This window comes from Oryza glaberrima, chromosome 2, assembly GCF_000147395.1.
Source record: "Oryza glaberrima chromosome 2, OglaRS2, whole genome shotgun sequence".
NCBI classification, from domain to species: Eukaryota; Viridiplantae; Streptophyta; class Magnoliopsida; order Poales; family Poaceae; genus Oryza; species Oryza glaberrima.
Window position 1 is genome coordinate 28,117,573 of NC_068327.1, and position 19,800 is coordinate 28,137,372.

At 43.4% G+C, this 19,800-nt stretch overlaps 3 protein-coding genes across 3 annotated transcripts; 2 read left to right on the plus strand and 1 right to left on the minus strand.

Annotated features, from left to right (window-relative positions):
• The first annotated feature begins 5,211 nt into the window (after window positions 1-5,211).
• LOC127761337 (tubby-like F-box protein 5) lies at window positions 5,212-8,911 on the plus strand. Its single transcript, XM_052285614.1, has 4 exons — window positions 5,212-6,509; window positions 6,586-6,673; window positions 7,719-7,851; window positions 7,938-8,911. The coding sequence occupies exons 1-4, from the start codon at window positions 6,117-6,119 to the stop codon at window positions 8,608-8,610; spliced, it is 1,287 nt and encodes a 428-aa protein (XP_052141574.1). The 5' UTR covers window positions 5,212-6,116; the 3' UTR covers window positions 8,611-8,911.
• A 1,331-nt stretch (window positions 8,912-10,242) lies between these two features.
• Window positions 10,243-14,080, plus strand: LOC127761339 (uncharacterized). Its single transcript, XM_052285616.1, has 5 exons — window positions 10,243-10,706; window positions 11,722-11,801; window positions 12,035-12,153; window positions 13,202-13,278; window positions 13,777-14,080. Exons 1-5 carry the CDS (start codon window positions 10,454-10,456, stop codon window positions 13,800-13,802), a joined length of 555 nt encoding a protein of 184 aa, XP_052141576.1. The 5' UTR covers window positions 10,243-10,453; the 3' UTR covers window positions 13,803-14,080.
• LOC127761338 (transcription factor bHLH63-like) lies at window positions 13,987-16,181 on the minus strand. Its single transcript, XM_052285615.1, has 6 exons — window positions 15,722-16,181; window positions 15,369-15,635; window positions 15,140-15,274; window positions 14,743-15,036; window positions 14,568-14,646; window positions 13,987-14,155 (listed from the first exon to the last, which is right to left on the minus strand). The coding sequence occupies exons 1-6, from the start codon at window positions 15,992-15,994 to the stop codon at window positions 14,118-14,120; spliced, it is 1,086 nt and encodes a 361-aa protein (XP_052141575.1). The 5' UTR covers window positions 15,995-16,181; the 3' UTR covers window positions 13,987-14,117.
• Between the last annotated feature and the right edge of the window lie 3,619 nt (window positions 16,182-19,800).

The window sequence follows — 19,800 nt, forward strand, 5'->3', positions numbered from 1 at the left end:
CTTTCTAACCTCCATGTATCCTGTTTTGACTGTTAATGACTGATTTCTTAGTGGGATTTACAATATTTGATAAACATATCATAGTTTTGCAACTATATTATATACCAACATCATGCAGTAACGCGCGAGGTATCATCTAGTTAATACTAATGCTATAACTATTGTCTTGTACACTTTAAAAGTTACAATGAGTTATAATATAATTATACTATAATTATATACTCCCTCCGTTTCACAATGTAAGTCATTCTAGCATTTCCCATATTCATATTGATGTCAATGAATCTAGACATATATGTCTAGATTCATTGACATCAATATGAATGTAGGAAATGCTAGGATAATTTACACTGTGAAACGGAGGAAGTAGTTATGGTTTAATTACATTATAATTTATTGAAAGTTCTTCACCAATAAAACTAGCGGCAACTCTTAGCAATTCCTACTTTTCTTTCCTCGATTACATGTGAGACACACAGCTACGGATGCACACCACTCTCATATTGTCGTAGAGGCATAAATGTGTTTTCCTACACAGGTTCAAAGAAACAAAAGGTCAGCGGTATATCACTATATCCCTGACTTGTGATAACTTATGCAGTAGCTAATTTTTTTTATGGTCCATAGCAGTTTGCAGGAAACCAATATTTGAGAAGTGAAGGGAAAGAAATACAAGGAGAATTCGCTCGACTTCTCAAAGATGACAGCAACAAAGAGGGTTGAGTTATCTTCCTACGGAACTGAGATCAACGTAATCTATTCATGTGTTCCAAACAAACTTTTTGTGGGATAAAAGTTATAAGGATTCCATCCACGGAGGACCATTGAACTCCTAAATGGACTTTTCAGAGTTCTTATTCTTACGTTTTCTTACGTTCATAATCTATTCGTGCACTTGCTACTACTTCATTTTCTACTCCTGCCATCCTGTGTGTTCCTCAGAGAATCCCTAATTCCTACCCCCGAATCGTGTGATTCAGCGTGCGTGCGTGACTGCGCTTGTCAACAAAACTGATGCTAATACTAGTATTCAGTCAAGAATCTGCAGAACTCCGTGCTCGCTGCTCATGATTCCATTCGCAACTGGAGCTTGAAAAGGAGGGGCAACTACGCGCGCAACGCGAAGCCGTTGCTTGGAGTATTTTACTTCCGCATGGGCAATTACTCCGCATCTGAGAGCGCGCCAATTAACCGCATTTCAAAACAGCACACACGCAAAGGCTGACCAGGTCGTCCAAGTCCAGTGACTGACTGGTGGGCCCGGATCTGGCAGGGCCCCAGTTGTCAGCCACGTGGATGGCATATAGGGCAAACACGATTGAAAACAGCATTAGCAATTGGGGAGTTTAATATAGGCAGCCTTGGGGGATCTCTAGTATAGCACAGAGACCTTTTTTGTTTTGCAACCTTTTCTGAACTAAACAAGCAAAAGAAAAGACATCGATAAAAGGGTGTGATTAGAATATCGCTACTGGGCTACTGTCTGCGTCCTCTGAAAGAGGAAAATGGTGGTCATCAACTCTCATCATTCATCATTGTGGATTACAGGGACCAGCGGTCCTCTCTTAATCTGGTCCGCTTTGCGAAATAGATTAGCTATCGGGCGTGTATTCTCTCTGTCAATTTGGTATATTGTTCCATCAATTGCTTAATGAGGATACCGAAGATAAAATGACAAATTGGTGTTCCTCCCATTGGGAAATACCCCAAAATGATCGTGCGGATATTTTTAACCTTTTTCTACTGATGACGTAGAAAAACTCTGTATCATTAGGCATTCAACTAAGCCAAAATAATTTGGCAATTTCAATTTTTGTTGGTACAAACCAAACATATGACTATTTTTGGTAGTACGAAATTAATTTTTGGCTTGATTAAGTTTGACTAAAACCAAACTTACCATCTATTTTTTTCCTTATTCCTATATTTTTACAATCCCACGTTTAGAGGAGCCTACATAGTCTACTTTCTGAACTAGGGGAGTATGATTTTCACTTTCATTCCTATAGTTTTTTCCTCCATTTTAATTAAATTGGATGATCTCCTTCGGTCATCCCCACAATCCCTACAATTTTATTTTTGAAGCAAGAGAAAAATATGCTTTAAGTTATGCAACCTCGACAGTTCTGCGTGCAAGAATTTCTAACTGTTGTTTGACTCGTATGCGACTAAAAACAGGAAGTAAACATGGTGATGCAATGATACATGCTTACCATCGATAGCAACTATAGTTTATGATCGGAAGGGGCACAAACAACAAATTGTGGATTTTTGGTTCAGGACAAAGGGATGGGGAGGTAGTTCCAAGAGAAAATAGCCAGGTGCATGTATTGTGATATGAAATTAAGCATTCGACCCGTCTAGGTGATTTGATACTTTGATGTATATGTTTATTTTTATTCTCTCTCTCTCTCTCTGAATAACTGGAAAGCAATGGACTGCATATGTTTCCAAGGTGTTGTTCTGACACAGAAATTACATGACTTGTGAAACATCCATATACGTTCCATGCTTTAAGAATGGCGCTTTGTGCCTATCCATTTCAGAGCTCTCTGTTCACAGATTTGAAACTTCAATTCCTGATGATTTGTGACATTATATATAGGTAAAAAACAAGAACTCCATCAGAGTAGTAGTAGTTCACTGAAACTGTTGCTCCTGAAATTCAAAACAACTCCAGAGAAGAAAAAAAACCTTCAGAAGTTCAGATCAAAACGCTCACGTGGTGCCACCAACATCTCTATATATCTGTACGTCGCTCGGTCAAAAAGGGCAGGGAAAAGAAGGAAGAAACTCAGGCCATGATTGAGAGCCCCATGATATGCGAACTCCGAAATATATTTGGAGATCATGGACCATGATGTATATTGATGTTATTCGTCGAGAAATGACGGTAACTGGGGTCCTTTTGACGAACCTTTTTCTCCCTTGTTCATACTGCATTTGCCAATTGCAGCTGTGTCCCAGTTGATCATTCTTTTCTTGCGAGAACCAGAGATGACGCCGGAACATGGAGAGTTGGACCCCTTGGCGTCCGGATGGAGGCGAGGAAATGTGGTGTAGGTGTGGTCTCCACGTACGCCCTCCCACATGAATATAAGATGAGATGTAATGAATGCCTTGAATGGATTGCAAGAGGGGGGCGATGCAATGCAATGCAATCATGCCAATGTGCCAATGGCAATGGCAACCAACAAGCAGCTGTCACCCTCATGAAGGGGGTGCAAGTATATATGCAATGCAATTATGTGTGGGATCAATGCAACTGATCATCTGATTCTGTGCTGATTAATCAGAAGAAGAAAAACCTCCCACTCTTGTATAGTTCTTGATTGACCATTGCCATTGTTTATTTGGTATGAATCTGAGAAAGTTAGATCACATGGGCATGCACCTTGGGAAATCTATATATGAAGTGATGACTAATGCTAGAGTGATTGGGTCCAATTTAGGATTTAAGAGGAATACATGTAGGATTCAAAAATATTTTTTTGGACAGAATGAATTCATTGAACCTCCTCTAGCATTTGGGAGGGTAAATTCAGTGAACATAGCAATATCCAATCTCAAAAGTTCAGATGAGACACCATACTGTCAAGCATGGGTTCATGGATCTGCCGCAATGATGTGGAGTGTTCGTAATCCAGAATCTAAGGAGGTAATTTACAAAAAGCACACTATGTTGGAAATTGCCCTGCACTTTATATAAGCCTTTAAACGATCTCTCACCATATGCTTCTGCTTCTCATCACTGGAACTTACTGACACAAAAATATAAAAGCATGTTCTTTCAATCGAAGATAAATGTTTCTCCACTTTCTCCACTTCCAGGACAGGGTAGATGCCACAAACACACGTGGTCACCATGCAATCCATCTCAATTCTCAACAACATTTCGTCACAATGAAATACATGCATTTGTTCTCTCTCCAATGAAGTAGTGCTCCTTTTTCATACTAGGACTTTTGTAGAATCACAATTCTTGTGGGGAAAAGAAAAATCCTATGACATTCTTTTGAAACAAAGGAACATGATTGTAAAATCCATAAGGATTGATTTCCTATACCCTCATTCCATTAAAAATCAAGTCCAATACATAGCACATACTTCCTCCGTTTCACAATGTAAGTCATTCTAGCATTTCCCATATTCATATTGATGTTAATGAATCTAGATAAATATATATGTTTAGATTCATTAGCATCAATATGAATGTGGAAAATGTTAGAATGACTTACATTTTAAAACGGAGGGAGTATATGATAATCCGCTGCGTTTTGAGAATCCTTCGTTCTAGAGGTTTTTCTTTAATTTTTTAGAGAATGATATTTTTTACCCGACCTTTATATGTAATTGAATATAAGCAACCTTTTAAATTGGGAACTTGGTCTCTCAAACAACCCAATCTAAAATTTTATCCTATAAATATTTAAACTTACTATCACGGGGTGGTATTCATGTCATTGCAACAAACATACCCAAGCGGAATAATTAAGGGTTGGTTTGGTTTGAGGCCTAAATTAGGCTTACCAATATTTGGTAATTTCAATAGTGTTTAGTGTCTATTTGTTTTGAAGCCAAAATTTGGCATGCCTAAGAAAATAGGCCATTTTAATAGTGAACTTAGGCTATTTTGGCTTCAATCCAAACACAACTTTGCCTTACCAAAATTAGTCATGCCAAAACTTACCAAAATTTAGCATTGACAAAATTTGGTAAGGCCTATTTTAGGCCACAAACCAAACCAACCCTAACTATTTGCCAGCCTTTCGCATTTTCGTTCTAAAGATTTCCGTAATTTTTTTCACGGCATAAATTGGCTAGCTCTGAACCCCTCAAATCTCTCAACAACTTTTCATCTCTCATGCTTTGGCCATCCATACCACGACTAAAGTTTAAGAGATCTTTCTAACATAATAAAAAGTGCCTTTTTTATATCATGGTAGGAGGAGTAACTTGCCGGCCAGCAATCCCATTCTCAGTTTCTCACCACATCACTTCACACCTCACCAAGCAGCAGCTCAACTGCAAGGCCAGAAAGAACAGGAGCGCTCCACCGGTAGATATGAGTAGAGTAGCAGTAGTACTAGAGTGGTAGTTGCGCAATTGTGCTGTGGTATACACACTCTCCGCGTTCTGGTCTGGCATAGGATTCTTGTTGGGCCGCTGTTGAGTTTTGGGAGCCGCTACTGCAAGTAGCCAAGTACGCACCGGAAAAAAAATTTAACGCCTTGAAAAGTGAAAACCCAGAGGAGGAGAAGAAAAAAAAAAGGAAAAAAGAATTCCCAACAAAAGCTGCCCCCACCGGGCTAAAAAAATCGGCTCAGCCTTTTTTTTTTTCCCTTTCTTCAATCCCTTTTATCCTCTTGCCTAATAGAAACCCCCACACAAACACACATGAATTCGCAGGAGCTTGCAGTGTGGTGAGAGAGGAAGGGGAGAGTGAGAGAGACAAAGCATAAAGGCGAGGAGCTGGATGCCGTGAAGAAATCTTTAGCCTGAGAGAGAGGGAGAGTGAGAGAAGAAGAAGGGAGGGTGATTGCTCTGATCTGGAGCTGGTTGGGGGGAAAGGAGTTGGGAGAATCTCATGGGAGCTGTGATGAAATGGGGGAGGAGAAGCTCCTTGATCCGTTCTTGAGCCGGGAAATTTGATCTTTTTAAGCTGCGGGGTTGGGGGGAAATTTGGATCTTGAGGCTACCCGAGCGCGAAGCCTGGTTTCTTCCGGTGCTCCGTTGCTGCATTGCCTTGTTGCCCCCAGATCCGAGCTGCCGTGCGAGGGAAACTCGGATCTTTGCTTGCGCTCTCCCCAAATCCGCCCAAAATTTGGGCTCTGGAGCAAGCTGTGTTCGTGGTAGCCCCCCGTGCTTCAAATCCTTTTCAGAAAGTTCATTTGTTTAGTTGGGGGTTAGATATGGCAGTGATGCGGACTACTTTATGAGGTGTCTCCTGCCATTTTTTTTTAGAGTAGATTCGTCAGTAATGGCGGATCTTGCCATGGAGTAGTAGTAGTAGTAGTAGTAGTAGTAGTAGTAGTAGTAGTAGTAGTAGTAGTAGTAGCAGCAGCAGGGGGTTCCTTCGGTGATAGCGAAGGGTGCTTAGCCATTAAGCGGCGGCGATGTCTCTGAAGAGCATTGTGCGGGAGCTGAGGGAGATGAGGGACGGCATCGGCAGCATGTCGAGGCGAGCCGCTGACGGGCGCGGCGGCGGCGGGCGCGGCGGCTCGCGGCATTCTTGGCCGGGCCTGTGGTCGGAGCAGCAGCAGCCGCCGCAGCAGCAGCAGCTGCAGCGTCAGGAGCATCAGCAGCAGCAGGGGCGGTGGGCGAACCTGCCGCCGGAGCTGCTTCTGGACGTGATCCAGAGGGTGGAGGCCAGCGAGGCGACGTGGCCGGCGCGGCGGCAGGTGGTGGCGTGCGCCGCCGTCTGCCGCTCGTGGCGCGAGGTCACCAAGGAGGTGGTGAAGACGCTCGAGGAGTGCGGCAGGATCACCTTCCCCATCTCCCTCAAGCAGGTAACAAAGCTTCTCCGTCTCTCCATGCCGGTGATAGTTTGGATTTCTCCATGGTTAACTTTGTGGATTGCTGCAGCCGGGGCCTCGTGAGCATCCAGTGCAGTGCTTTGTGAGGAGGGACAGGGCGACTTCCACCTATCTCCTCTACCTGGGGCTCAGCCCATGTAAGTTAAATTTACATCTCTGTTTTTGGTTGTTGACAAAATATATGGCTTACAAATCTTGTTCTACTACCAATTTATAAGAGTATCATGTACCATCAGTCCATCAGTATTCAGTACTAGTCCAGTTCATCTGCATCAAGATGTGTTGTTTCTGCCATTTGCAACAGTGAAAAACCAGAATAAGCTGTTTGAATGAGTTACTACCATTGTTAATTCGGTTTACCGAAATCTGTGTCAGGTAATGAATTGTGTTCCTTAAGGCTAAGGTTAGGGGAATGCAATCTGCTATGGGTGTTTCATATGCATAGCAAATTTTCATTATTTACACGAGCAGATGTTTTCTAGTGCCTGCATGTATATGAAGATTTTGTTTGTCCTGCCTGTCTTTGAGCGCTACATTATGCAAAAATTCAACCGCGGAGGAGTACTCAGTGACAAGAAAAGATAATGTTCGCCTTTTCCGATCACATCAGCTGAACTGGTTGCTCCTCCAGATCGAGAAGGAAACCAACTGTGACTAATAAACATAGAGCCTGTAAAGGTTGTTTCAACGCACTTGGCTACCTCATTAACACAAGTCTTTGTAGCGTAGCAAATGTACAGGATCCTAAGCTGAACCTAACCGTTGAAAGTGCGGTGCTTTACTATTTTCCGGAATAGGTTAGACAATATGTGCAGGCAATCCATGATATGCATGCCATTCTGCAGATTCCTATTCACTCTAGATGCATAAATATCTACTTCTAACCCCCCCTATCTACCAGGCTGTGAGTGCAGTCCACAACAAACTTGGTACGTATGCTGTTTAGTACTTCCTCTGTCCCAAAATATAAGAACCTAGGATCGTGTCCAGATTCGTAGTACTAGGAAATGTCCCATCCGATTCGAAGTTCTTATATTTTGGGACGGAGGGAGTAGGATGTATTATAAGGGCTAAATAGCTCATCTCCTGTTTTGAAAATTTGAATAGAGCTAATATGGAACTCAGAATACGGACAATTAATGTTGACTACATCACTAACTATTATTCTATTTATGAATGCAGCTCTACATGGAGAAAACGACAAGCTTTTGCTTGCAGCACGCAAGATTAGGCGTGCGACCAGGACTTCTTTTGTGATCTCACTGGTCTCCAATGACTTCTCTCTATCCAGCAGCACCTATGTTGGTAAACTGAAGTAAGCACTTTATAATGTTGACTTTAAGTAATTTGGTTATTCTCTTACTTCTAGAAAGCTCACTCAAATTTATTCCCCTGTATCAGACCAAACTTCCTTGGCACAAAGTTTACAATCTTTGACAGCCAGCCTCCTTGCGATGCTGTAGTGTTGCCAAACAACCGACCAAGCAAACGACATTTCAAGCAAGTATCACCGCGATTGCCACTAGGCAATTACAATGTTGCTACGGTCTCATATGAGCTCACTGTCCTACGTAATCGAGGACCAAGGAGAATGCAATGCACCATGCACTCTATACCGGCATTGTGTATTCAGGAAGGTGGGAAGGCCCCAACCCCTACCGGCATCATCCACTCACTTGACGAACAAGTTCCCGCCTTATCAACTAGCAAAGGAAAGGAACCAGCCATAGAATTTTCATCGACAAGCCTCAGCGCTGATTTGTCTGGACCGGTCTGTACAAATGAAGTGCCTCTTGTTCTGAAGAACAAAGCTCCCCGCTGGCATGAGCAGCTGCAGTGCTGGTGCCTCAACTTCCGAGGGCGCGTTACAGTAGCATCAGTCAAGAACTTCCAGCTCGTTGCCTCAGTTGATCCTTCCCTTGGTATCCCTGCGGCAGAGCAGGAGAAGGTCATCCTCCAATTTGGGAAAATCGGAAAGGATATATTCACAATGGATTATAGGTACCCGCTCTCGGCGTTCCAGGCATTTGCGATCTGCCTGACTAGCTTTGACACCAAACCGGCGTGCGAATAACTGAAGAAAGGTATCAAACCTGTGTCTTCTCTCTATTTAGCTCAGGCAGCGTCTGATTCCGTTGGATGCTGTAAAATTCTCGGTCTTGCTATGCCAAAATGAGCCTACTCCTGGGGGAGACAGTAGCTTTGTCAGATCAAGATGAACAATGGCATCTATATCTTGGCAACTGGCAAAACCCCAGGAAAGATTTGAGTGACAATGCTGTAACCAACAAACTGCTATTGTACTATTGTTCTTGGAATGTTTAGCGGTGAAATATCACTGCGCTATGGATAATATGGACGCTGTTCATCGTGCCCTACCTCCTTCCTTGATGCTATTTACAGTGAGGTTGGCGATTATGATGCTAATTAAGGAGTATCTCCTGTGATCCATCATTTGAGCCTGTTAAAGTTACAATTACTCCTGCAGAATCATCAGTAGAAAGTTAAACTCTGCAATCATCGTCAGTTTCGGCCCTGTTTAGATTTCGGCTGTGTTTAGTTCAGCGCAAAGTTTGGATTTTGGTTGAAATTGGAGATGATGTGACTGAAAAGTTGTGTGTGTATGACAGGTTGATGTGATGGAAAATGACTGAAGTTTGGATCCAAACTTTGGATCTAAACACAGCCAGATCCAAACTTCCAATTTTTTTCATCACATCAACCTGTCATACACACACAACTTTTCAGTCATATCGTACCAATTTCAATCCAAACTTCCAACTTTGGAAGGAACTAAACACAGCCTTTAACTTTTATTCTTCGAACTTCTAACTTTTTCTACATACACAAACTTCCAACTTTTTTGTCACATCGTTCTAATTTCTTCAAACTTTCAATTTTAGCGTGGAACTAAACACAGCCAGAATGCATATTGGCAGTAAACTGTTGCTTGACACTGCCTCGTCGTCTGTTCGTCGCCGGCGGGCGGTGGCGGCGGCGGCTAACCGAGCGGTGGCTGAATCTTCTCTTCCTGGTCAAAGGCCGGCGACTGGCTGCACGTCTGCACGCGCGGTGGGGGCCAGCCGCCAGCGCAACGGCCGCCGGCCGTCCGCGTCAGCCGGCAACATCTGCGGCCCGTGGCCGCGCTCTTCACGTGGCGTGGCGACCCTATCCATGGTCCATCATCTCCTTCCTACTCGTACACGCTAGGCTTTGCCGCTGCACCAAGCATCTCCCAGCTCCGAAGTCCATGTCGCCATGACGTCACCACATGGCACGGTAGCATACGGAACAGTGGACGACGACGACGGCGACCTCCAAGCATCTCCGATGTCCATGTCGTCGTGACGTCACCACACGGTGAGTTGGTGACATACGGAAGGGAGGAAGACGAGAGTAGACGACGACCTCTGTACAGGCCGGCCTTCTAGAAGCAGCGCTATGTACTGTATTCCTTTTCTCCCATAAAAAAAACTAACTTTTGATCCTGAGTTTGAAATCAAACTCCTTAGTCCTTAAAAAAAGTTTATGTATCTGAATATGCTGATATCCAACTAAAATCCTTTAGGCATGTAATTACGATTGGCAATAAGAAGTTGGTTTTTTATTAATGGCTGAGGGCCTACTGTATTTGCGCACGTGACCTTCTAGAAGGTGAGACCTGCACAAGAGGTGAAATCCGAACGTTCAAACAGGAAGGACAAGTCCAGTCTACAGAGTCACGCGCACACGAAACCCCGGGAGTTAATGCGGCAGCGGAAACCGGAAAGTGCCCGATATATACGGGGATTCGCGCGCGGCGCCGATCTGACGCGTCGTCATCAACGATTGCTAGATAGCCAAAGCTCTTTTGTTGTTTCGGTGCTCTTCGGCTTCGTCGTCGGCGAGGGAGGGTTTGGTTTGGGAAGTTGGGGGGGATGGATCGGTCGATGGAGACGGTGGAGGAGGAGGTGGAGGAGTACAGCTGGAGGGAGGTGCTGCTGCCGCGGCTCGTCCCGGTGGTGTCGGACGCGGCGCCGGAGCTGGAGCGGGAGACGGGGGAGCGCCGCCGGGGCAGGGAGCTCCTCGTCGCCGTCGACTTCGGGCCCAACTCCAAGCACGCCTTCGACTGGGCGCTCGTGCACTTCGCCCGCATGGCCGACACGCTCCACCTCGTCCACGCCGTCTCCAGTTGAGCACCCTCCCCATCACCATCCCCATCCCCGTCCGTTCACCTCCGAACTTACCTAGCCTTGTGGAGCATATATGCATCTAGTACTTTAATTAGCTTCCGGAATTTTAAATCATATACTAGGTTGATGATTAAGTAATTTATTGTAATTGCTCAAGCGAATTTAGCAACTTGATTTGTTTAGTGCACACAACCCAGTCGTCGTGTATGGATTAATTAATCAGAAGTATCTGCATCTCATTTGTCATTTGGCTGCTAGCTCACTGCACCTTTTTTTTTTTCAGATTTGAATCACCATACAAATATACATAGAATGTGATAGCAGCAGCCCAGGCAGCGAGCCTATATAATTTTCAGTAGGCTAGTTAATTGTGATACTTGTAACCCTTTTTATCTTCTATCTTAATAACATTCGGATTGGCCTTTCTTCGGTCATCCTAGCAAGATACAATGCAGCATCACCGTGTTGTGTCATTGTTTACTGTTGGATGAACCTATATAGAGGCCTGACTTCCAGGAGGTCAAATTTATGATGGACTTAGAAGTGGACTTCCGTTTGATGATCTAGTTCATTAGAGAAGTGAAAGCAGTACCCCCAGCTCAACAGCTTAATGTCGATCTTGTAACCGCTTTGTAACCTCCTTTTCTTAATAAGATTTGGTCAGCCTAATCCTTCGGCTGACCCGTTAAAAAAGGTTAAAACAGTACTGTAGTTTGAGAGACTAAGGGAATAGTAGCACTTGGGTATTGTAACTTTCTAAGTTTGAAGATTGTGGGTTGTTTTCCTGGTGTATTATCATAGAACCAGTTCTATAATCGAGGTACATCTGGTAAATTGTTTGAGATCACTCGAGCTTCCGGAATTTGTATGTTGAATAGAAGACAGTTGGTCACTTGGTCTTATAGTCTACATTCTGAAAGAAATTTAAGTTGCTACTTATTGACACATGTTTCCTTATCAATTTTTTGGATGATTGAAAATCAGGCTGATTGCGTAGTGCATAATTTGTGTAGGTGTCAATAATGATCTAGTATATGAGAAAAGTCAGGAACTCATGGAGGATTTAGCCATTGAGGCATTGAAGACATCACTGGTATGCTTTGTTCCTCCCATGCATATATTATTTTGTTGCACAAAGAAGCACCCAATGGTTATCCTTAATGGTTCATTTACATGCCTGATGCCTAATCTGTTGCCCTATAAATCTATATACATAATGCTATGGGTGGATTTTTGATGAAAACTTTGGAACCACTTTCTTGTTTGCTGAGGATCAAATTTTCTCTTCTGATATATGCATGTTCTTTTTATTGGGGATTTTACCAGGTCCGGACCAAGGCAAGGATTGTTGAAGGGGATGCTGGAAAGGTTATTTGCCGAGAGGCAGAGCGGCTAAAGCCTGCAGCAGTCATTCTGGGCACTCGTGGAAGAGGTCTAATTCAGAGGTATCAGACTCTTAAACTGCAGTCCAGTTCCAACTGTCTAAATTTTAGATAATCTTAGGACCTGATAAATTGGTTTGTAGACCTGATAAAAGATCACGACCTTGGCCAACTTTGTGAGTAGCAATTTTTCTGGTAAATAGTATACCATCAGGATGAGATTAATATCATGGGCAACCCATGGAACTTGTCATTCTAAAGCCCTTCTTTTTATGTTCTTCTAATTACAGCCCCTATTTGAAATATTGGGATGATTATGTAGTGAACCATAAAATCTGTTCACTAATATCTTGAGCTGTGAACGCTAAAATCTGCTCACTAATCCATCATCTAAAAGTGCTACTCACAAAGGACTAACTTTAACTTTCATGTTCTGATATTGTGTTTTAATAGAATAACCACTGACATTAATGGAAGAGGTATTTCAACTCTAGGGAGCATAATAATCAATTGACTTTACTCAGAATAATCTTGTGAGTATTCTTGTAAAAAATCACCACCAATGGTGTCATGCATTGGTATTGCGTGTATGTGGGTCTTTGTTTGCAAAATTTTCAAAAATCAGAATTATATGCATCGTTTCAAGGAGTAGATCTTGCAAAAATAGGCAAATAAATCTAGCATCCTTTTTACCTTTACCTTTTGATGTAAAGAAACTCCACTGATGTTCATATGTAATAGAACTTCTGCTTTTCACATTTGCTGTGAAGTGCTAAGCCCATGTTCTAATTCGATGATTGAAGAAGGCTGGCATGATTGCTAGTGAAACCACAACTTATAGCTTTACTAGGAATTCTAGTGAGATGTGCTTCAACTAATGCATTAAAGGAACATCAGCTAGAGTAGTAGGGTGCCCCTCAAGAGAAGATATGATAATTTAACGAGTTGATCTGAAATACAGTCAATCCTTGACCCTCGTGCAAATTTCTGCTGAATATTATATTTGTCCCTTCTTTCTTTCAACCTTTTGATGCATGGTCATATTTCATTCTTGCACATGAGTTGCGGATGACATTTCAACTCCATCTCTAACTTCGCCTTTATACTGTAGTGTGTTGCAGGGAAGTGTCAGTGAATATTGCTTCCACAACTGTAAAGCAGCCCCAGTTATCATTGTTCCAGGCAAAGGTTAGTTCAAGATCTTAACTTTTCACAAAATAATTAGGGAGTACAGGTTCTTAGCTGCAGATAAGATCAAGAAGAAATTAGTTACGTTTGGATAACAAGAAAATAATTTTACATTTTCTCTACGATTTTGCATTGTAAAGAACCTAATCTTTTTATCTGAACATTATAAGCTTGCTTATGAAGTCAGGAAAGAGATTAATCAGAAAGTATATTGATGAAAGCAGTTTTTTCTTTTGGTACTTTTGTTGATTTGAGAGTAAATTTATTTATATCATGGTCTTCTAATGATAAGATTCATTTAATTGAAGTGGTTGAATTTATCGCTACTCTAAAAAAATTCAAACCAAGATAAGATGCTTAGATCCTTAGATCAGATGCCTTCTTTGAGCGGGACCTGAATGCATTCATCCAGAAATTAGAAGTATCTGCCAGCGTATATTTTGCAGACGAATTATCTTTTACTTCCAGTACAAGTAAGGTTCAGTTGTGTCTTTGCAGAAGCTGGTGAACAGTCTGTGCTTTAAAGGGCGGAAGAATGAAGATAGGTTGCAGATGATGGTGCGTCGGTATGGTGTTGTGCTTTCAATTATTGTAATTTTATACGTAGTGTTGTGAATTGTTAGCATATTTGTACTGGATTGGTATTGTTTGGTAGTGTAATGAAGGATGATGGATTGTTTAGAAGTTGGTGGAGTAGCAAGGCAAATATAAACACACAAATGTACTTGTATTGCCATTGATGACATTAGTACAGTTTCTATGAATAAAGAATCTTCAGCCACAAATATTGATGTGGTTAAAACTCTTGGAATGCGGACTTCTCCTTCCTTCATTCCTTCTTACATTTCCATTTTGAGATTGTCTAGCAAACAATCACCTGCAGGAGAAAGCAGAAGCTGGATTCAGTCACTTAAGTTAAATATAAAAGGGACTCTTTCAAGCTTTAACACTTTCATCACTCACAGGTACAAAAACTTGGTTAAGGTAAGCATAATTTTGTTCATAACATTATGCTAGCGTGCTTAAGCATAATACGTACACCTTTCACTTAATGCAAATTTATACATATGAGCTTAACGCAAATTTGTACATATGAGCAACTATACGAGGATGGATGCAGTTTTTTTAGTTCTTTAACCACCTGTCAATTTACCCTGTACTCTGAATTGTTAACTTGATCAGGAAATGTTTTATAATTTTTTTTCTGGACTAACTATTGTCTGTGTTCTTTCACATTAGGTTCAGCACAAAGTAACCTGCAAGCTTGATTCTCAGAATCAGTTACTCACTCTGTACTGACTGAAACGGTGCATCAAATCCACTGAACAAACCGTGAGAGCCAATGTCCCAACCTGCAGCTCCATTCACCTGCAGCAGCATACAGAAGCCCCCCTAAGTTCAGAAATGCAGTTACTAGAAAACCACACACCCCGTCAAGGAGGACTAATTTTTACAGCCACCTACGTTGAGGCATGGCTCCACCGATGCACCGGCCGGCACCGACATCGGCCCGCCCGGTGGTGAGTACTGGTTACTGACGACCATCTCCAGCCCATAGCCAGAGGATCCTGCAGAAGTTTGCATCTGCTGCAAGGGGCTCATCTGGAGGCAGGAAGGCTCGACCTGCGCCATCGGCAGCGCCATGGCCGGCAGAGCCGCAGGGTTGCACGCCGCCTGGCTGAGCTGCCGGCCGAAGAGGTCCTCGACGATGTTGAAGTTCACCACCGGGTTTGATGCCGCGATCTTCATGGACAAGAACTGCAAGAACAGCAGCCACGGCAAGCCCTTCGATGAACAAACACCGAGCAAGAAAGCAGAGCTGCATCCATGGAGGAGGGAGCTGGAGCGTTGGTGCTCGTACCTCGACTTGCTTCTGCAGGGACTGCACGTAGTTGATGATCTCGTCGAGCATGCCGGCCTTGCCGGTGACCTTGTTGCAACCGGGCACCAGCTCCTGCAGGTACCTCATCCTCTCGCTGATCCTCTCCCTCCTCACCTAAAAAAAAATAACAGTTTTGGCCATGTCGTCGTTAGCTCTCGCCTCGCAACAAAGACGCGAGATGGAGGCAGGATCATTGGCGGTGGCGTACCCGTTCGGCGAGGCTGTGGCTGTCCGTGGCCTGCCCACGGCGGGCTCTGACGTGGATGTAGTCGGTCTTCTGGCCGGCGGTCACCGTCGACGCCGAGGTCGCCGGGGAATCCTTGGGTGACGCCACCTCCGCCTTCTTCTTGGCTCCTGGCCGTGCCCTCTCCGGCCTTCCTTTCCCCACCGCCGCCGCCATCTGATCGGGATGACACGGCTGCTGCTGCTGTTGCTGCTTCCCTCTCTGCCTCTTGCAGATGCTGTTGCTCTCACCCTGACACAGGTACATACACAAGCCAGTCAAATACTCGGTCGGGTAGTAGCTGAACTCTTTGCAGCCAATGCACAAATCTCTCTCACCTTTGCGTCGTCCGGTCTCCTCTTCCGGAAGCTGCCTCCGCCGCCGCTGCTGCCGCTGCCGTTGCTGGCCTCCGGCGCCAGCGGCGGCTCGCCGCCTAAGCTCCCGTAACACATGCTTGCCAGGTCCTGCCACTCCTGGAGGTAGCCGAACATGGCGCGGCACTTGTCGTCGTCGAGCATGACGTCGTCGAGTAGCCCCTGGCAGAGGCTCTCGACGGTGTCAAGGTGACCCTTCCGGTGTCGTGAAACGTCGCCGCCGCCGCATTGCGCCATATTACTAACCACTTAGCAAGAAGAGAAGACGATCAATTCTAGGAACAAAGCTAAGATTTGGTTGGTTCTTCCTATCCTTTGATGCAAATAGGTAGTATGTGACCCTTTCAAGGTAAGCAACAGGATGGTAGCTAATGTGTAAGCTTAAGGGGAGGGTTCTTGTGCCTGAAGTTTGCGTGTCCCTTTCTTTCCCTCCCTCTTTTGCTCTTCAGGAATTTTTTCCTAATCCATATATATAGAGTGGACGATAGGTGGATAGAGAGGAGGAACCTTTCATTGTGTAATCGTACTTTTGGTATGAGATTGGATTTGGCCCTTTAGGTGTGTTCATGTGAGGTAGGGCTGGATAAAGTAGTGCGGGTCCCTGTGTTTCAGCTGGCATATGCATTGGCTAGAACGTCTCATCAATTGGCCCTCCTGTAATCCACAAATTAGCAATTATGCTCTTGCTTTCATTTCCTCTACAAAAGAACATATAAATGTGAGAATCAATGGGATTGCTTTAGTTATGGGCATATAAATCAACACCATATCAGGCAATAAGATGTTGGCTCTTGAACCACTCCATATTATTTACTCATTATATACTTCATCATCCTTTTCAATTTGCTTTTGAATCATAGTCATAGCCATTCTCAAGTATCAACTTAAGTGATGATCATGCTCCATGCACTTAGCTAACCTTTTTCTAAAGGAATAACATGCATAAGGTTTTATTTGTGCATATACTGAAATAAGAGGTGGCTTCTGAACATTTGCTGATGCTGCAAAAGGACGATTGGGGAGGTGACAGCTGCTCCATTAACCTGTATGGACAGCTCTATCTTCTCTGCACTGACCCTTGTCCCACCACACCATACTCGCCACGTGTACATTTGCATTAAGAAATAAGATGCTCAGATTAGTGATAACAACCCGTTGGCCATATTACTGAACAGAACCGGACTTTGCATTCCAGTTCGTTAACACGAGTATTCCTTAATGAGCAGTGCACGTGAACATCGGCTTAATTTTTGTCCACTGACAATCTCCTGGTGATTGTCTGGAAGCATGCATTGCACCCCATCTTGGTGTCTGTTGTCTAGCACATTATGGAAGCAGGATATTGAGGGGAACTGTTAGTTTAAGTAGAAGAGACTATTTTCTTTTGAAGGGCAAGTAATGCTGCTATAGATCATGATTAGATGGAATTGTGCAACAGTTAGTGGTTGTTCAAAGACAGGAGTGGATTCGAAAAAACCTGGAGTGCTTCTGTTCGTTTTGCGGCTAGGCGGTTTTCAGTTTAGCATTCAACTATATTAGCTCCCTGTCTAATTAATGAACGTTTGTGTGGATCTGCTGATGATCTTATTAAGCTGTTCCTGCAGTTTTATGATTTTTTTAGCAAACAAATGCTCCAAATAGTCGACGTCCACTTGACCATTGCAACTAACTAAATCTATTATATTACTATCGGTGTCCATCATGTATGTATGTCTTGCTTACATAGATCTGCACCTATATATTATGAGTATATAGTTGGCATACACAGTTCATTCGGCTCTTTAAAGTTAAATTTATGACGGTGTGATTAATTGAATCTTGACTCTTGAGTAGCAAAGCTGTAAAAGGTAGTACAAAATTCATCCAAATTCTGGGGACAAGCCCATTAGGGTAGTTTAGCCGTCTCCTTTCGGTTGAACAACTCAAGCTCCGGTTTCAGGTTTTCTGCTAACTGGATCTCACATCCAGTTGGGTTAGGTGCAACCATAGAAACTTTAAATCCACCCCAGGCCATGAATTGGGTTTGAATCCTGAAAAAAGGAAAGTCAAGTTAGTATAAATAAGATCCTGTTTCAATACCTACAGTTGGTGATCATAATACAGCTCCAGTCAGCAGCAAGAGAGATGATGCATATTTGTATACCTGCATGCACCAATATGTGTCACCACATCAATCTCATTCGAGGAATTGAAGGAAATAGGGATCAAGAAAGATCAGTTTGATCATCAATCTCATCCGGGGAATTGAAGGAGATGGGGATTTAGAAAGACCAGTTTGATCATTAGTAATTCCAATCTCGATGGATCAGTTTAGCGAGCTAGCTAGCGACGGGGAAGCAGAATCAGGCAAACCGCCCGGCCGGCGCGCGCCGACGTGGCCGCGACACGTGCACGACCAGCGTCCACACAGGACGAGAACTTGAGGGTAGGGATGGAAGCGGAACGACCCACAAATCTAGTAAGTGATAACTTATGGATTTTCGTGTCGTGGTTCACTTGTCGTATCTAAAGGTATAGATTAAACTAATAAATAATCCACGAGTCAACGAATATTTATAATTATATTCATCACTAAATGAGTTCGTGGGTTGATTCGTTTACATTCCTACTCGAGGGTCGCAACGTCCATGCAAGTAGCCACACTCTACACCACTGCCATGCACGCGCGCAATACCGGTGGTGGCCTAGTGCTACAGAGCACACAGCCTCCATATAGCCCATACACGCATGCACTGCACGCCCATCATCAGTTCATCACATATCTCACCAAGCGGTGTGCTGTGCTAGCTTCGATCTGTTTGACCCTGAATGCATGCATGCACCTCTCAGTGTCCTGATCAGAGGGATCGCTGAGTTATAGCGCAAGGGTCACGGTCATGGATGGGAGTTCTATTGAGGAGAGGGATAGGCTAGCTCCTCTCTCTCATTTCCATCAAATTGTTTGTTATTTTAGTTTTGTATCGAGCCAAACACTTATTTCTTTGACCGTCAACTTTTAAAAATTCATTGTCGAACAACATGTAAAATATATATTAAAAAAAGTAGTTCTCACAATTAATTAAAAAACAAATCTTATTATGTTAAACAGGATAAATTTCTAGAGAAGATACAAAATATTTGACTTAAGAGTTAGGATAAAACAAGAACGATAAGTAATATGAAGCTAATGCAGTATTCTTTTCTTAAAAAAATACTTCCTCCATACTCGTAAAGGAAGTCGTTTAGGATAGCGACACGGTCTTCTAAACACAACTTTAGAACTTTGACTTCTTGTTTCTATAAAAATATTTATTGAAAAGTGATATATGTATACTTTTATGAAAGTATTTTTTAAGACAAATCTATACATATAATTTTTACATTTTCAAACTCAAAAGCTTGAGAGTTATTAATGATTTATATTCCCAAGGTTTGACTTAAATATTTTCCTAAACGACTTCCTTTATTAGTACGGAGAGAGTATATGTTGACAGTACGTTTTGTGACGGCAAAAAAGATTTTAAAAAGGAAAACAACAGCAGCAACCTTTTTCTCCCCACCTCCCTGAATTTTTTTTACTGACACCACCGATGAAATGAAACACAGCATAAGCGTCATAAATCAATTCTCGAAAGCACGCCGATGCCATAGAAACGAAAAAAAAAACCGATGCAAAAATGCCGTCAAGTGACCGAAGTCAAGGCTGCAGAGAGAGAGAGAGAGAGAGAGCTAGGAGAGGGGCGCGGTGTGAGATCAACGCGGCAAACTGTGAGCGACTGTTTGCTGATCCTCCTCCTCCACGCAGCAGCGAGTGCGCGCATGTACGCAGATGCATGGATCAAGAGAGGAGGCCCTAGCAGCTAGCAACAGCAGCAGCAGGGTGGTGGGGGCTCGCGGCTTGTCTTCTATTTGTCGATGCCGGCGGGAGGCACGGCAGAGGGGATCTCTGCCGGTGCAGCCCAACAGGGCCCCTGAAAGCCACCCCCAGCTACCAAGACACCCCACATGCGTGCGTGCCTCCGCCCGCGTGATCATCCAGAGGGGCTGTTTAGTTTATATGGACT

Coding starts and splice junctions, on each gene's coding strand:
- LOC127761339 (XM_052285616.1), top strand. CDS start 10,454: ATGGATCGGTCGATGGAGACGGTGGAGGAGGAGGTGGAGGAGTACAGC. Junction 10,707..11,721: donor CCTCGTCCACGCCGTCTCCA/GTTGAGCACCCT, acceptor TAATTTGTGTAG/GTGTCAATAATGATCTAGTA. Junction 12,154..13,201: donor GGAAGAGGTCTAATTCAGAG/GTATCAGACTCT, acceptor TTTATACTGTAG/TGTGTTGCAGGGAAGTGTCA.
- LOC127761338 (XM_052285615.1), bottom strand. CDS start 15,994: ATGGCGCAATGCGGCGGCGGCGACGTTTCACGACACCGGAAGGGTCAC. Junction 15,275..15,368: donor GCCACAGCCTCGCCGAACGG/GTACGCCACCGC, acceptor ATTTTTTTTTAG/GTGAGGAGGGAGAGGATCAG. Junction 14,647..14,742: donor CGGTGGAGCCATGCCTCAAC/GTAGGTGGCTGT, acceptor ATGCTGCTGCAG/GTGAATGGAGCTGCAGGTTG.
- LOC127761337 (XM_052285614.1), top strand. CDS start 6,117: ATGTCTCTGAAGAGCATTGTGCGGGAGCTGAGGGAGATGAGGGACGGC. Junction 6,674..7,718: donor CTACCTGGGGCTCAGCCCAT/GTAAGTTAAATT, acceptor TTATGAATGCAG/CTCTACATGGAGAAAACGAC. Junction 7,852..7,937: donor ACCTATGTTGGTAAACTGAA/GTAAGCACTTTA, acceptor CCCCTGTATCAG/ACCAAACTTCCTTGGCACAA.